The 18,832-nt window shown below is 43.1% G+C and overlaps 1 protein-coding gene across 2 annotated transcripts in view; it reads right to left on the bottom strand.

Annotated features, from left to right (window-relative positions):
* Positions 1–13,959, bottom strand: part of PPARD (peroxisome proliferator activated receptor delta) — a 283,091-nt gene extending 269,132 nt beyond the window's left edge. The window contains exon 1 of one of the 2 annotated variants that reach the window (XM_077295485.1): positions 13,880–13,959. In XM_077295485.1, the coding sequence (XP_077151600.1) occupies positions 13,880–13,889 (10 nt within the window). In that variant the 5' untranslated portion in view covers positions 13,890–13,959. The remainder of the gene's footprint in view (positions 1–13,879) is intronic. The other variant, XM_077295486.1, reaches the window with a different exon arrangement.
* Positions 13,960–18,832: the final 4,873 nt, after the last annotated feature.

Here is an 18,832-nt window from a genome sequence, read left to right as displayed (position 1 = left end):
CCACAAACTAAGAGGACTGAGGTATATCCACTTTGTGAGAATTTGAATCTCACTTTTTTTTTTTTTGGGAGACTGAACCAAAACTCAGGCCCAGTGTATAAAACAACACAATGTAAGTGGCAGAAAGTGGCTGGAAGATATATGAAAGAATACAAGGACTGTAGTACAATTTTCAATCTCCCTACAATGATCTCAGGACAATTATGGCAGCAATAAAAAGGACTGCTGCACACAAAAGTGTGGACAAATAAACAAGATAACTGTGCAGAAAGGAGCAACAGGATTTTTGCTTTTAAAAAAGCAGCGTGCTATCAGGGAGCCTTATAAGGCAGCCTAATAAGCTACAGAGCTGATGCACAAAAATATAGCCTCCACTGTCCCTGCAAAAAAAAAAGTGGAAATCGCTACAGCACAAGCAGTTTGGGGGTTTATCTTCCCTCCCTAACTATAGCCCTTCTTCTGACGAAGCTGCATCAACCTCTCCCTATGCTAAGATCGGCAGAAGTAAGATGGTGGTCGGCGTGCACGCCCCTTTATACCCCCTGTGACGCCGCAGAAAGCAAGCCAATCACTGTCATGCCCTTCTCTAAGATGGTGGGGACCGATACCTATGTCATCACGCTGCCCACACTCTGCATCCTCCTTCATTGGCTGAAAAATGGCGCTGAAAGCGTCATATGAAACGCAACTTTTGCGTGCAGATCGGCGACCTCATGGCCGATCCCACACTAGGATCGGGTCAGGTTTCATGAAACCCAACTTTGGCGAAAGTCAGCGATTTTTTAATTTGTCCGATCCGTTTCGCTCAACCCTTTTTGTGAGTGCTCGGTGATTTAGTTTTTGTCGACTGCAGCTGCATTATTTACAGCTGCTAGCCAGCCTGAGTACATGTGGGGGTTGCCTAGTAGCTAGGGAATCCCCACATGTATTCAAGCGTGAAAGCGGGAAAACCCGAGCAACGAGTATACTCACTTATCACTAGTCCTTACTAATGTTAGAGGGTCAGCAGCCAGCCTTCACTAAGAACTTTTGGAGGGCCAGCAGATGGCTATGCTTTGTATAGCCGTATATTGCTACTGCAGTATAATTTATCCATCTGAGGTGGGCAACTTTTCTTTTTTGTATTATTAATATAAAGTTTGAAAACTTGGAGGGCCAGCAGGTGGGCCTCACAATTTATAGAGGGTCAACAGGAGGCCCCCACTATTTTTAGAGGGCCAAGCAGGCCTTGTGGACAGATATGATCAAGATAGAGTTTTTTGGAAAAGCACATCATTCTACTATTTACTGTAAATGGAATGAGGCCTACAAATAAAACACAGTAGTTAGAGTCAAACATGGTGGAGGTTCAAATATATTTTAGGTTGTTTGCTGCCTATGGCCCTGTGTGCCTTGACTGTATGCAAAGCATCATGAAATATGAAGATTCACAAAGGATTTTGGGTCGCAATTTAGTGTCCGGTGTCAGAAAGCTGGGTTTACATCATGGGCCATGTGTTTTCCAGCAGGACAATGACACCAAACTTACTTCACGAACCACCCAGAAATATATGGAAACAAAGCACTGGAGAGTTCAGAAGTGGTAATTCCAGGTCCAGTATCATAAAGTCTCCACCACTACCTCTAACATACAGATGCTACAGAGAAACTGTGAATGGACACATTAAATCAGTTAATTTTCCCTGCTTTGATGAATTTGAGTACAGAATAGATCACTGTAAAAAAATGAATTGGTCAATGAGTAAATGGAAAAAAGCAGCAGCAATGCTTAGAATTTCTAAAGCAATAATACCGGACTAGATGCCTGTCATATGCAATACCTACAGCAACACCTCACTGTAGACAAATTGCAGATAAGAGCGTTATTATTGTAGAAAATAAAAGGTATTTTAACCAGCCCTGAAAATATTTTTTTCTTGTATGTGGCAGCAACAAACTCTGGAGGAATGCAAGTAACACTACCAGCTGTGAATGAATTGCTGAATACAGATCACATTAAAAAACATGAATTGGTCAATGGCTACATGGAAAAAAGCAGCAGCAAAAATTACAATTTATAAGGCAATAATCCCTGACTAGATGGCTGTAATACACTATCCCTACTGCCACACCTCACCGTAGACGAAGAACGGATAAGTGCGGAATTATTATAACAGAATATAATCTATTTGAATTAACCCTGAAAAAAGTGATTATTTTAATGTAGCAGCATCAAGCACTGTTAGTTAATCAACCCTGCAGGGGAACATTTTGCATTAACCTAGCCTGAAATGAAGGAGACCAGGATTTTCTGCACTTACTGTAGAAACTCTCCTGTCCCGGCTGTGAAATCCTGTATGCAGCGTGAGAACTCCCTATGTGATGACCACTTGACAACAAGGCACTGGATCATCTATTACTAATAGAACACACTGGCTCTTTTTGTTCCCAAAAATGTTCCCTCAACTAGAAGGTGGAGCCTCAGAAAAGCATTTTTACCATTAATAAGGAGTGGGACTCCTACACTGGTAAAGCACATGCACTAAGTACATGGAATGACAAAAATTTGAAGAAACGTAGTGGAGAACCTCAGAAAACATTTTTTTTCCCATTATTAAGGAGTGGGTATCCTAGACTGGTAATTTCCATGCACTAAGTGCATAGGCTGAAAAACATTAATCCCTGGGGCGTATACATATATATCAAAGAATGTTCGAAGTAGGCCTCTCAAAAATGTTAACACGGGCATCATAAACACCCTTAAAAAATGTATTGTGAGTAGTGTTGAGCGATACCGTCCGATACTTGAAAGTATCGGTATCGGAAAGTATCGGCCGATACCGGCAAAGTATCGGATCTAATCCGATACCGATACCCGATACCAATACAAGTCAATGGGACTCAAGTATCGGACGGTATCCCTGATGGTTCCCAGGGTCTGAAGGAGAGGAAACTGTCCTTCAGGCCCTGGGAACCATATTAATGTGTAAAATAAAGAATTAAAATAAAAAATATTGCTATACTCACCTCTCCGACGCAGCCTGGACCTCACCGAGGGAACCGGCAGCGTTCTTTGCTTAAAATGCGCGCTTTTCCTTCCTTCCGTGACGTCACGGCTTGTGATTGGTCGCGTGCCGCCCATGTGGCCGCGACGCGACCAATCACAGCAAGCCGTGACGTAATTTTCAGGTCCTTCTAGGCATTCAGTATTTTAAAATTACGTTCCGGCTTTGTGATTGGTCGCGTCGCGGTCACATGGGCGACGCGACCAATCACAAGCCGTGACGTCACGGGAGGCAGGAGACGCGCGCATTTTTAAAATTACGTCACGGCTTGTGATTGGTTGCGTGCCGCCCATGTGACCGCGACGCGACCAATCACAGCAAGCTGTGACGTAATTTCAGGTCCTGATGCCTATTTCTGCATTCAGGACCTGAAATTACGTCACGGCTTGCTGTGATTGGTCGCGTCGCGGGCACATGGGCGGCACACAACCAATCACAAGCCGTGACATAATTTTAAAAATGCGCGCGTCTCCTGCCTCCCGTGACGTCACGGCTTGTGATTGGTCGCGTCGCCCATGTGACCGTGACGCGACCAATCACAAAGCCGGAACGTAATTTTAAAATACTGAATGCCTAGAAGGACCTGAAAATTACGTCACGGCTTGCTGTGATTGGTCGCGTCGCGGCCACATGGGCGGCACGCGACCAATCACAAGCCGTGACGTCACGGAAGGAAGGAAAAGCGCGCATTTTAAGCAAAGAACGCTGCCGGTTCCCTCGGTGAGGTCCAGGTTGCGTCGGAGAGGTGAGTATAGCAATATTTTTTATTTTAATTCTTTATTTTACACATTAATGTTGTATTTTACACATTAATGTTGTTTCGATACCGATACCCGATACCACAAAAGTATCGGATCTCGGTATCGGAATTCCGATACCCGCAAGTATCGGCCGATACCCGATACTTGCGGTATCGGAATGCTCAACACTAATTGTGAGTGTAGCATGATCACCCTGTTGATATGATGGTGGAGGATGACCCAAAAATAATAAAGACTGAAGCATATACCCATATTTTATTTATATTTCATACCACCAGCAACACTATAAACCCACTCTGACAAAACGCTAGCGGCAAAGCAGGCAGGCCATCCCTCAATATGGTAGTGAGACAGTTCATGCCACGTATCTAACTTCGAGACCCAATTGTTGTAAGGCACAGAGGAATCATGGAGGACGCTGGTATGGTCGGCAAGGTACTCCTTCAGCATCTTCCAAGACTTTTCCTTCCTTGTCAGAGTACCCAGCACATCAAGGTGTGGGCAATGGGAGGGTTTGAGAAAACTGACCCAGGCCTATGATAGTGTTCCCCTGCCTCTGTTGCATTTGGTGTGTGTCTCCCTTGCCTCTACTCTTTGGTTGTGCAAGGAACTGTGACCTCTGCTGCCAGCATTGTCAAATTGGACTTTTTTAATAATTTTTTAACTGTGGCCTTTCAGTACTGCAATATGTTACTAGACATCTCCACCATAGGAAGGAGACATGTAAAGTTCTCCTTGTACCATGGGTCTAGAAGGGTGACCAACCAGTAATTAGTGTTGGCCAAAATGAGTACAATGTAAGGTTTACAGGAAAGGCAGTGGAACATAAACTCAGCCATGTGTGCCAGACTGCCAACAGCCAAGACTTCCCTGTCCCAACCAAGAGGACGACTGTCCATGTTCTTCTCCTCATCCTCCTCATTCTTCTCCTTATCCTCCCTCTCCTCCTCATCTTAAGGCCATTTAGGCTAAACAGGCAGATAAAGGTGGTGAGGGTACTACCGTCTGTAGTGCAGGCAACCAACCCCTGTTCCTTCTCCGCCTCATTATCACCCAATCCGTATTGAGAAGATGAGATGACGTTGGGCTGTTTCGCATCACCCAGTAAAGTTTTTTGCTCCAACTCCACCTGCAAAGCCTCCTCTTTAATTGTGAGCAGTGAGCGTTTCAGTAAACAGAGAAATGGGATGGTGATGCTGATTATGGCATCATTGCCGCTCACCATCTTGGTTGAGTCCTCAAAATTTTGAAGAACCGCACAGATGTCAGACATCCATACCGAATCATCAACTCTTAGGTGGGGAATACAGCCAGACATGGTGTAGCTGGTATTCAACTACTGCCCTCTGTTGATCACGAAGCCTTGCCAACATATGCAGTTTTGGGTTCCAATGCATGGTGACATCGCACACCAGTCAGTGAGCTGGAAGTTGCAAATGCCGCTGCAGCACTGCCACGGCGGCGGCAGCTGTAGCTGACTTGCAGAAATGGCCACACACGCGGCGTAGTTTCAAAAGTAGCTCAGGAAGATCTGGGTAGGTTTTGAGAAACTGCTGGACCACTAAGTTGAGCATGTGGGCCAGGCATGGTACGTTTGTGAGGTTGCCAAGCCTCAAAACCACTGCAAGGTTATGGCCATAGTCACACATGACCATGTCTAGTTGTAGTTCAGGGGTGAGAGTCACAGATGAGTCTGGTCTGTTAGACCTTTCAGCAACTACGCGGCGGTGTGCGGTTATTCACCTAAGCAGAATAGCTTCATCAGAGCTTGTTGCCGCTTTGCTGAGGCAGTGCTGCAGTGCTTCCAGCTTGCTACTGATGATGATGTTTCTGAGATGTAGGATGAGGAAAAAGAGGTGCAGGAACTACTGTAGAAGGTGGGGCAACCCTGTTTGGACCTGCAATTCTCGGTGTCGGTATATGTGTTCTGTCCCAGGATCCGATTTAGTCTCAGCTTCCACAATGTTCACCGAGTGTGCTGTCAGGGAAATGTACCATCCCTGGCCACGAGTACTTGTCCTAGTGTCCATGTTAAGTGGACCTTTCCATTAACAGCATTGGTAAGGACAAGGGTGATGTTATGGGGCACATGCTTATGCAAGGCGAGAATGGCACACCTGGAGAAATAATGGCAGCTGGGGACCAAGTACTGAGGGACAGCCACCACCATGAGGTTGCGGAAAGCTTCCGTTTCCACAAGCTTAAATGGCAACGTTTCCAGGGCAAGCAGTCTGTAAATGTGGCCATTTGGTATTGTTTTCTGTTGGTGGGTGGCTGCATATTTATGCTTGCATTCCATGGACTGTGGTAGGGACAACTTAATGCTGCACTGGGACAAGAACATGGATGTGGTTGCTGACAGTGGTTGCAAGTGTGCAATGACAGGTGCAGGGTGGGAGGCATCTTTGCCTGCATCATGGACAGGGGATTTACATGCACGTAGAACAGGGAAAAGAGGCAGTGGTGTCACCTGCAGACACTGTTTCTGCACCCTGGCTTTTGGTCCAAGTAGTTGAGTGATTTGCTTGCATGTGCCTGAGCATGCTCGTGGTGGTCAGGCTGGCAGTTGTGCTGCCCGTCCTGATGCTGGAATGGCAGATGTTGCAAACGGCATTTTTTTGGTAAACTGAACTGTCTTTAAAAAAGCACCAGACTCGGGAACATTTAACCCTTGGCTTGGCAACTTCACCCTTGTTGGTGCTCCCAGAAATAGTTGCCCACCTTGTTACTCTGGCCACGCCACTGCTTCTTCCTGCCTGTTGAGGTGCTGTGGATCCCACCCCCTGTGTCCTGCTGACCTCACTCTGCATATCATCTACCCAGGTTGGGTCAGTGACTTTATCGTCCACCACCTCGTATTCAACTTTCGCGCCTGGTCCTCCTCCTGAATTGCTGACATAACATCTATTGTTGGCAATTGTGTCCCATCATCATCCACCTCTTGCGTCAGTAATTGCATTTTCCCACCATCGCCTTCTTGTGAGCGTGGGATGAAAGTGGATGAGGTTGAGGATAATGTGGTTCAGAATCACGGCTACTGAGATTGCACGGTATTGAAGACAGGGTGGTGCTGGCAATGTGACTGGAAGCATTATCTGCTATCTATCCAACAACCTTTTCACACTAGTTTGGCTTCAAGAATGATGTTCTGTGCCAGCCTACAAAGTGGGACAGGAAGCTAGATCGACATGATGTGTGTGTTTGTTGTGCTCCCGCGGCAGGCACAGTTTCACCTCTCACATGGCCTCCGCTTATGCACTCAACATCACATCCACTTCCCCGTCCCTTACCACATGCCTTGCCCATTTTAAGCCATGTATGATATAACCATGTTGAGAAAACTTTGCAGTATTACGATTGCCAGCCAGTACGTGTTAAGCTTCCATAGTCCTCTCAATGTATTAGATAGGGAAAGAATTTTAAGAACAATCCTTAATGGGGAATGGTCTGACAACCGTCTTGTGAGATATACCACCTTGTCCACCATCAGCGATAAGAACTGATTACCTATGGCCAGGTATATCCTAAATAAGGAGGAATATGATATTGAACAGCAAGAATACTGCCGTGTTGATGGGAATTTAGTCCTCCAGATATCATACCACTGCATCTCCCGTAATACCTTGGCCAATGCTGTGTCCTCACTCCCCCCAACCAACAAGTCTCCCTGGTATTTATCTAGAGCCACATTGTGATACATATTGAAATCCCCAATAATAGCTGGTGTATCTGGATGCGCCATCAGCAACTGGATTATCAGCTGTATAGTTTCCATTGAGAATGAGGAATATATAATGCTACTATGCACACCACACCCGTACGCCATAAAGCAGACATACAGTACCAAGCAGATAAATCTGCCCCGGGATCTACTGTGGCTTTTACACATGCAAAAGAAAGATTGTGGTGGATAAAAATCCTAACGCCCCTGGTGTATGAGAAGAATGAAAGAATGACCCTCCCCAATATTTACTAAGAGTTTGTGCACTTTCAGGGGTCCTAGGAGTCTCCTGGAGACAAATCACAGTTGTTTCAAAAGCCCTGAAGTATCTTAAAAATGGCTGATCTTTTAGTGGGCTTACCCAAACCCTGCACATTCCATGAAATCAAATTAACCTGACCCACCATGAGTGTATTTAATTATATGACATGACCAAATTTTCACGTATTGTTTCCTACTGGATAGACTTTTTTCCTGAGGCCCGGAGACTACATACGCAACAAATAACATAACTGCCCCCTACAATCCCTCCCCAACCCCCATCATACAACCAGAGCATATAAAATACCTGAAGCTAGGAAAAGCAGCAGGTGCCTCATAAATTTCATTGTTATGACAACAAAAAAGTGGTGTGAGGTAGTTCCTCTCATATATCCATACATACGAGGAGAAACTAAAGCTCCAAGACATATATCAGTCGGCCAGGGAACACGGCCCCCCTACATTAGCTATCACTTTTAGCATAAACATGTATAATCAAACTGTGATATAGCAAAAATGATGAAAAGGCACCGGAGCACCGGACAGATGCAAAACAGACAAATATGTCAGCGGGAGCTAAATTGGTGTTCATGGGAGTTCAGCCAACGCAGTACCTCCTTGGGACCGTCAAAGAAATGCGTCTTGTTAAATGCAGTAATTCTCAGCTTAGCAGGATACAACATGGAATATTGCATGTCCTGAGATGTGCATGCAAGCTTCAGGATCTTGTCCCTGTCCCTAAAATGCAGGAGCTTAATTAGGATGGATCTTGGCGGTGCTCCTGATGGCAGCGACCTGGATGGCACTCTGTGTGCCCTTTGAATAGCAAACAAGTTGGAGAATTCCTCTTTACCAAACGTGGAGATCAGCCATTTTTCCAAGAATTCTGCTGGAGCACTCCCCTCTGGTTTCTCCCCTCAGAGACATCAGAGGAACTGAGGGGATTGGGGGACCCCATTTGTCTCTCCACTGGTATGCTAGATCATATCAGGGGAGAGAGAAATAAATGGGAAAGCAGACTATTTTTGTGATCACCGCTATTCGGTGAATAACTGTGATTACAAGACTGGGGACGGTAAAAACTGACCCTAATTATGTTCTCTGGGGTATCAACTACCCCCCGGTAGCCGAGACCCCCAGAGATTTTCCGACACTGGGGGGAGCTATACACTTATTTTTCAGCGCCGTTAAAAAGCATCGCTGAGGGATAAGTACCCGTAGCAGCCGCCGTTAAAAGGCATATTGGCGGTCATTAGTTAACTCAGGAAAGCTTGCATGAGCTCTCAACTGAGCAGATTAACTCCAGCAACTACTGAAAGAAATTTACACCATTTAATATGAAGGTGAAGTGCTTCTAATCAGTACAGGAGTAGGAGAACTCAGACGCTGCGGTCTTCTGGCTCCTCGTAAGAAGTCCATCTGATTTCGGTAAATTTTCATGCAATTGTCACGGGTTTACAGCGACAATTGCAGGAAAATGTACTCACCTCAGATGGACTTCTTACTTTGCATTATCAATATATCGATGGTATTTAGGACCAAACAAGTTTTTTGTTATGCACAACTGGATCAATATAAATGTCGTATAAAATTTTACTGCTGAAAAAAATTTGCAGTGCTACTATTGCAGAAAAATTTGCTCACTTCAGGCGGACTTCTTACACTGCAGTATCAATATAGCTATACTATTTGTAACCACCAATTTTTTTTATTTTGACGCACAACTGGAGCACTATAAATGTCGTATAATATTTCACTGCTGAAAAAAGTTGCAGAATTACTATTGTAGGAAAATTTGCACACCTCAGATGGACTGTTTACAGACCAGGAACAATATAGCGATGTTACTGAGATTCAACCCAGTCTGGCTGTATGCTTTTGACACACAACTGCCGCAGTAAAAATGGTGTATAATGTTTCCCTGCTCAGAACAATTTGCAGGATTAAAAGCAAATACAATATTATTAACCCTGAAAAGGGGTTTTGGTATGAGTTGCAGGCTGCAGCGTAAAAGATGTGCAGGTCACACTATCCTGTCCTACACTATCCCTTCAGCACAATTTCTCCCTAATTGCTGCTAACAGCAGTATGAATAAGTAGTAAGATGACTAATGGCCCTAAGAAGGTCTGATGTTGTAGGTGAAAGAAATATAAATGTGGTGGAATCCTTGCCTATATGCATCTACAATTTTGTCCCTCTTTCAACAGCACCTCTGCCTGCTCTGCCATTACAGTGTGACAAGCATAGCGTTACGGGTCTTATATAGACCTGATGAAGCTATGCGGCCAGCCAATCACAGTAATTCGACAACCAAGTTGGCTATAGCATTACAGTGACTGGCAGGCAACTCCCACATGTTTATTGTCTGTCTAAAAAGTGCCAAACATGCAGGGCAAGGACTTGAGATTCCGCTCGAGAATTCAAAAAGTACTCATCGAGTAACGCGCATCTTGAGCATACTGATGCTCGAGTGAATAACAAGTAGTGACGAGCACACTCGCTCATCCCTATTAGACATCCATAGAATATTTTGTGTTTTCTGTTAAATTTTGGTGGTATATAACACTCCAAAAGAGCGAGCAAACATTTTTCTGGATTCAATTAATCATCCATATAGTATTACGTGCTTCCTGTTAAGCTTCGATGGTATATAACAGTCCAAAATAACATTCACAAATTTTTCTGGACTCAATTAGTCATCCATAGAGTATAAAGTGCTTTCTGTTAAATTTCGTTGGTATTTAACACTCAAAAAAATGTCAAAAAAATTATTCTGGATTCAATTAATCATCCATAGAGTATTATGTGCTTTTTGTTAAATGCCAGTGGTATATAACACTCTAAACAAAACATTTAATCCTGGATTCAGTTAGTCATCCATACAGTTTAACGTGCTTTGTGAAAAATTATGATGCTTTCTTTTTTTTTAATTGATAAATAAAGTTATATATTTTATATTAAACTACATTTTTGGCCTAATATTTGAATATAGTTTGAAGGTTTAGAATCTTGGATTAGCCCCAACTTTTCCACACCACCAGATGACAGCAGCACATAAAGTGTTTTTAATCTTCAATATTTGAATGATGCCCGCCAGTTGTTGCCTTCAAGGGTCTATGGATGACTGGATGAAAATACTTATAACCACACTTATAATTTTTTCCTGGCTTTGAACTTTGTGCAATGCCTTTATGGGTACATCAACTACACATTCAAAATACTTTAATAACGACCGCGAGTTGTTGCCTTCAATGGTTTTTGGATGACTGTATTACCCTTCTTATAATTTTTTTCCATCGCTTTGTAATGTGTGCAGAGCCTTTAGTGTAGAAGGTCCACAACTACACTTTCTTAATTTTTTTATGAGGCACTTCAGTTAGTGCTTTCATTGGTGTATGGATGACCCTGTTTGTAATTTTTGGCATGCTTTGCACTGTCTGCAGAGCTTTTGTGACTGTAGAAGTACCACAACTACACTTTGTTCACAATATTTCAATGAGGTACTACAGTTGGTGCCTTCAGGGGTGTATGAATGACCTTGCTTGTAACTTATTGCAGGCTACACTTAGGGTACTGTCACACAGTGCAATTTTGATCGCTACGACGGTACGATTCGTGACGTTCTAGCGATATCGTTACGATATCGCAGTGTCTGACACGCAGCAGCGATCAGGGATCCTGCTGAGAATCGTACGTCGTAGCAGATCGTTTGGAACTTTCTTTCGTCGCTTGATCACCCGCTGACATCGCTGGATCGTTGTGTGTGACAGCGATCCAGCGATGTGTTCGCTTGTAACCAGGGTAAACATCGGGTAACTAAGCGCAGGGCCGCGCTTAGTAACCCGATGTTTACCCTGGTTACCAGCGTAAACGTAAAAAAAACAAACAGTACATACTCACATTCCGGTGTCTGTCCTCCGGCGTCTCAGCTTCTCTGCACTGTGAGCGCCGGCCAGCCAGAAAGCGAGCACAGCTGTGACGTCTGACGTCACCGCTGTGCTTTCCGGCCGCTGTGCTTACACAGTGCAGAGAAGCTGAGACGCCGGGGGACAGACACCGGAATGTAAGTATGTACTGTTTGTTTTTTTTACGTTTACGCTGGTAACCAGGGTAAACATCGGGTTACTAAGCGCGGCCCTGCGCTTAGTAACCCGATGTTTACCCTGGTTACCCGGGGACTTCGGCATCGCTCCAGCGCCGTGATTGCAACGTGTGACCGCAGTCTACGACGCTGGAGCGATAATCATACGATCGCTGCGACGTCACGGATCGTGCCGTCGTAGCGATCAAAATGGCACTGTGTGACAGTACCCTTAGTGTATAACCTTTATGAGTCTAGGAGTACCATTACATAACAATTTGAAAAGAACGAGCATGAGGCCCTACTTTGTCTCTAAAGCAGGGTGTATCTGAGCCCCTCTTCCATCATATTTTTGGCAGTTGTGCTTCCTTCATAAATTAAACTGAAATTTCTAATTTTTAATAAAAATTTCAATTACTTAAATTATTATTTTTCAAACCCTTTTTAAGTTTTGCCTTATACACAGGTCATGATAAAGGAAAAATATGTTTCTTAACATTTTTTTCCTGTAACAGCAATTTCTTGCCGATTTTGAGTGTTTTATTGTCAGTCCTTAAAGTGGAGTAAAAGTGTGACACCATTGTTCTGAGCAGCAATCTGGGAGTCAGAGAGGTGTTCTCCTTCTATTCAGCACTAGTGATAAGCGAGTGTACTCGTTGCTCGGGTTCTCCCGAGCACGCTTGGGTGGTCTATGAGTATTTATGACTGCTTGGAGATTAAGTTTTCATCGCCTCAGCAGCATGATTTACAGCTATTAGCCAGCTTGATTACATGAGGGGATTACCTAGCAACCAGGCAACCCCCACATGTACTCAGCCTGGCTAATAGCTGTAAATCATTCAGCTGCCCTGATGAAAACTAAATCTCCGAACACTAACAAATACTTGGAGGTCACCCGAGCGTGCTCGGGAAAACCCGAGCAACGAGTACACTCGCTCATCACTATTCAGCACTTTTCCCATCAACATTTTCACTGTTCCCAGACCTCCTTGTAGGGGCTGCCGGAAAAATGTTCGGATTTACCTTTGACTCCCATTATACTCGTTACTTGAGAAGAGCATTAGGAATTGTGCGGTTCCAGTAATGAGCATTCAAGCATTTTAGTGCTCGCCCATCTCTACAGAAATGATAAAAGAATGTTGTAGTGAATCAAACACTATGTGACTCATATGAGAAGGATGTTGTGAATTGCACCCTGTTTACTTGACTATACAACATAATATGGTCATGATGTATGCAAAAAATTATTTTCATTACACTACTTGGCTACTTGGACAACACAAAATACTATATTCCCCAGTGAAGAATAAAAATAACCGATATTCACCTCTTGCACTGGCACCATTCCAGAGATGTTGGCGCAGGGTCTCTCAGGGTTCACGTGACATTGGCTGTAGTCCTGCTTATCTTAACAATCAGTGGTCGCTAATGGGCTCCTTGGCTCATGCTTCCTTAGGACAAACCTTGGACGTACGGTGTGAGCACTGCAACCCATCAGCGACTGCCAGTAATTGTTATACCATGTTGGTTCTGCAGCCAATATTATCGCTAGAATGGTGTTGGTGTGGTGCATGCCTATCTACTATATTTATTCTCCAATTGGGAATATAGAATTTAAGAAAACTGTTGTCCAAGTTGTGGACAACCAAATGATGTCTACACATATCAGGTTTACAGACAGAGATATTTAACCTTTAATTTGTATAAAGGAAATTCAAATTATTATTTAAATCATCATCTGCTAACCAGTAAATTTGTCTAAAAAACACATTACACAAAGTTCTCTTCCATACCAAAGTCATTGAAATGTTTCCTGCTAGCTTTATCTGAAATAAACATACACTGATACAGGCAAATGTAATCCTGGAGAATTGCACAGTTGTTGTGACTGCCATCCACTAACCAGAAATTCACACTCACTTGGTTTGCGCTAAGCAAGCTCTGACATAGGGATACAAAAGAACAAAAAAGCAAAATTAGGCTAAAAGAGGTAAATGAACAATTAATTACCGTCTTTCATCTGTATGCTCTGTGACAGGATTTTTGATTCCTGATTTAAAGAGCCCCACCACCCCCTTCCTGCTGTAACACTTCCTGTGACTCAGAAGAAATCACAGCAGGCTGCTGGAATGTAAGTGATGTGGGGGAGTGTGTAAAGCATTCCTTGTAAACTCTTTGACCCCTTCCCCTCACCCAGGCTTCTACTCTTTCCACACACTTTACACTTAATACACAAACTCTTCAGTCTATGTTGCTTTGCTTTAACGGACATAGCACATTGCGGAAAAACACAGAGTTATTATTATTATTATTATTATTATTATTTATTGTTATAGCGCCATTTATTCCATGGCGCTTTACAAGTGAGGAGGGGTATACATAATAACAAGTACAATAATCTTGAACAATACAAGTCATAACTGGTACAGTAGGAGAGAGGACCCTGCCCGCGAAGGCTCACAATCTACAAGAGTTGTTGCTTTTAACAAATTAAGACATAAAGTAAAGTCTTGCTACAATCAAGTGACATAACTTTAAGATAATGCACTTGTCAACACAGGGCCGGTTTTAGGCAAAGTGGGGCCCTAGTCAAAGTTTAAAATGGGGCTCCAAATGCTGACATATTGCACATCACACAGAAGCATTTCGGTTGTATTTTTATGTGCTGATTTCAGGCCGCTAAAATGAGTGTGATCAACAATATTGAAATCATTCAACGCTTGTTTCCCGGCCTCTTTCCATCGTCTGAGAAAGAATGATGGGGACAGAAAGATGACTAATAGATCACTAACAGATCACCATACAGTATCATGTTATCAGCAGCATATCTATAGTTTACACCGGTGATGTGCTGCTGAGAACAAGGATTTTTGTTCCAGCATAAACAATCCAATCACTTGATAAATATGCAGCATTTTTGCTTGTTTAGTATCATACACCCCATAGTCCTCCACATAGTATAATGTGCACCACAGTCCTCCATATTGCAAAATGCATACCCCATAGTCCTCCATATAACATAATATGCCCCATAGTCCTCCATATAGTTTAATACACTCCTCAGTCCTCCACATAGTATTATACACTTCCCATAGTTCTTCATATAGTATAATACACTCCTGATAGTCCTCCATATATTAAAATAGTCTGCTCAGTCCTCCACGTAGTATAATACAATCCTCATAGTGCACCATATAGTATAATGCACCACCATAGTCATCCTTGTAGCACAATTCACTTCCCATAGTATAATGCACTCCATAGTTCTTCATATAGTACGATGTATTCCCCATAGTCTTTGATATAGTACACAGAGTATATACACAGAGTATAATGTAACCCCCCCATAGAATATAATGCAGCCCCCCTCATATAGTATAATGTAGCCACCTCATAGAGTATGATGCACTCATCCCTCATAGAATATAAATATAATACAGCCCCCATAGAATATAATGTAGCCCCGAATAGAATATAATACAGCCCACCTTCCCATAGAATATAATGTAGCCCCATCAAAGAGTATGATGCAATCATCCCTTAAAATCTAATACAGCCCCCATAGAATATAATCTAGCCCCATAGACTATAATACAATCCACCTCCCCATAGTATATAATGTAGCCCCCCATAGAATATAATGCAGCCCCCCATAGTAAATAACACAGCCTCCCCATAGAATATAATGTAACACCCATAGCATATAACACAGCCACATAGTATATAACACAGCCTCTTCCATAGAATATAATATACCCCCCCATAGTATATAACACAGCCTCCCCCATAGAATATAATATACCCCCAATAGTATATAACACAGCCACATAGAATATAACACAGCCTCCCCATAGAATATAATATACCCCCATAGTATATAACACAGCCCGCATAATATATAGCACAGCCTCATAGTATATAGCACAGCCCGCATAGTATATAATCCTGCCAGCATAGTGTATAGCACAGCCCGCATAGTATATAACACAGCCTGCATAGTATATAGCACAGCCCGCATAGTATATAGCACAGCCCGCATAGCATATAACACAGCCCCATAGTATATAACATAGCCTCCCCCATAGAAAATAATGTACCCCATAGTATATAACACAGCCACATAGTATATAATACAGCCACATAGTATATAACACAGCCTCCTCATAGAATATAATATACCCCCATAATATATAACACAGCCTCCCCCATAGCATATAATATACCCTTCATAGTATATAACACAGCCTGCAGAGTATATAGCACAACCTCATAGTATATAGCACAGCCCGCATAGTATATAACACAGCCCGCATAGTATATAGCATAGCCCACATGGTACACTGCTCAAAAAAAAAGGTACCAGGAAAAGTTGATTATAGCAGGCATACTACACGTAGAGTACCTCTAAAGGGTCAAATACCAACATAACAATATAATAGATATATAATCTACGTGTAGGCATGGACCACAATTAGGGCCAAACTGCAGATATACATATACAAAAAACCACAAGAAATGCAGTCAACAAGGACCCATAAAATAGAAAAGTTTATTAAATAGCCGTTAAAAACAATACAAACATCAGGTAAATTACACAAAGTGGGAAATGAAAAGTGCCCATTGCAAAGCATGGACATACTGATAAGGACTCAAATAGCCACGCACCCCTGCATCACCACTAATATTAATACTGGTGTAATGACTAAATCATGATAACAATACAAGTAGGCATTAGTAACATTCGCGGCACATAGTCGCATAAAACATACCTACGTGATACAGGAGCAGGAGGCCACGAGTCCTATCCCCTCAAAAAAAAAGGGAACACTTAAACAACAGAATATGACTCCAAGTAAATCAAACATCTGTGAAATCAAACTTTCCACTTAGGAAGCAACACTGTTTGGCAATCAATTTCACATGCTGTTGTGCAAATGGAATAGACAACAGGTGGAAATTACTGGCAATTATCAAAATATTTAGAATTGAGAGTCCTCAGTGGTTGATACCTTTTAATGGCTAACTGAAAAGATGGTAACAAAATGCAAGCTTTCGAGACTACATATGTCTCTTCATCAGGCAAAGACTAAAACAAATTCTGAAGAATCACATATTTATGCACAACATAGTATAGAGGAAAAAAAAAAGAGGGGAAAAAAACCATGGATAAGCCAGGTGACATGAAGCAGAATTACCATGGGTGATAAACAGTTACCGTATATACTCGAGTATAAGCCGACCCGAGTATAAGCCGACCCCCTAATTTTGCCACAAAAAACTGGGAAAACTTATTGACTCGAGTATAAGCCTAGGGTGGAAAATGCAGCAGCTACCGGTGAATTTCAAAAATAAAAATAGATGCTCCATACCGTTCATTATGGCCCCATAGCTGTGCCATATAGTGCTCTGCACCGTTCATTATTGCCCCATAGCTGTACCATAGAAAGCTGTGCCATATAGTGCTCTGCAGTGTTCATTATTGCCCCATAGCTGTGCCATATAGTGCTCTGCAGTGTTCATTATTGCCCCATAGCTGTGCCATATAGTGCTCTGCACCGTTCATTATTGCCCCATAGCTGTGCCATATAGTGCTCTGCACCGTTCATTATTGCCCCATAGCTGTACCATAGTAAGCTGTGCTATATAGTGCTCTGCACCGTTCATTATTGCCCCATAGCTGTGCCATATAGTGCTCTGCACCGTTCATTATTGCCCCATAGCTGTGCCATAGAAAGCTGTGCCATATAGTGCTCTGCACCATTCATTATTGCCCCATAGCTGTGCCATATAGTGCTCTGCACCGTTCATTATTGCCCCATAGCTGTGCCATATAGTGCTCTGCACCGTTCATTATTGCCCCATAGCTGTGCCATATAGTGCTCTGCACCGTTCATTATTGCCCCATAGCTGTACCATAGAAAGCTGTGCCATATAGTGCTCTGCACCGTTCATTATTGCCCCATAGCTGTGCCATATAGTGCTCTGCACCGTTCATTATTGCCCCATAGCTGTACCATAGAAAGCTGTGCCATATAGTGCTCTGCACCGTTCATTATTGCCCCATATCTGTGCCATATAGTGCTCTGCACCGTTCATTATTGCCCCATAGCTGTGCCATATAGTGCTCTGCACCGTTCATTATTGCCCCATAGCTGTACCATAGAAAGCTGTGCCATATATTGCTCTGCACCGTTCATTATTGCCCCATAGCTGTGCCATATAGTGCTCTGCACCATTCATTATTGCCCCATAGCTGTGCCATATAGTGCTCTGCACCGTTCATTATTGCCCCATAGCTGTACCATAGAAAGCTGTGCCATATAGTGCTCTGCACCGTTCATTATTGCCCCATAGCTGTGCCATATAGTGCTCTGCACCGTTCATTATTGCCCCATAGCTGTGCCATATAGTGCTCTGCACCGTTCATTATTGCCCCATAGCTGTACCATAGAAAGCTGTGCCATATATTGCTCTGCACCGTTCAATATTGCCCCATAGCTGTGCCATATAGTGCTCTGCACCGTTCATTATTGCCCCATAGCTGTGCCATATAGTGCTCTGCACCGTTCATTATTGCCCCATAGCTGTGCCATATAGTGCTCTGCACCGTTCATTATTGCCCCATAGCTGCGCCATATAGTGCTCTGCACCGTTCTTTATTGCCCCATAGCTGTACCATAGAAAGCTGTGCCATATATTGCTCTGCACCGTTCATTATTGCCCCATAGCTGTGCCATATAGTGCTCTGCACCATTCATTATTGCCCCATAGCTGTGCCATATAGTGCTCTGCACCATTCATTATTGCCCCATAGCTGTGCCATATAGTGCTCTGCACCGTTCATTATTGCCCCATAGCTGTACCATAGAAAGATGTGCCATATAGTGCTCTGCACCGTTCATTATTGCCCCATAGCTGTGCCATATAGTGCTCTGCACCGTTCATTATTGCCCCATAGCTGTA

The sequence above is a fragment of the Ranitomeya variabilis genome, chromosome 3, assembly GCF_051348905.1.
Source record: "Ranitomeya variabilis isolate aRanVar5 chromosome 3, aRanVar5.hap1, whole genome shotgun sequence".
In the NCBI taxonomy this organism is placed as follows: domain Eukaryota; kingdom Metazoa; phylum Chordata; class Amphibia; order Anura; family Dendrobatidae; genus Ranitomeya; species Ranitomeya variabilis.
Note: the sequence above shows the minus strand (reverse complement) of the source record. Positions and strands in the feature narration are given on the sequence as shown.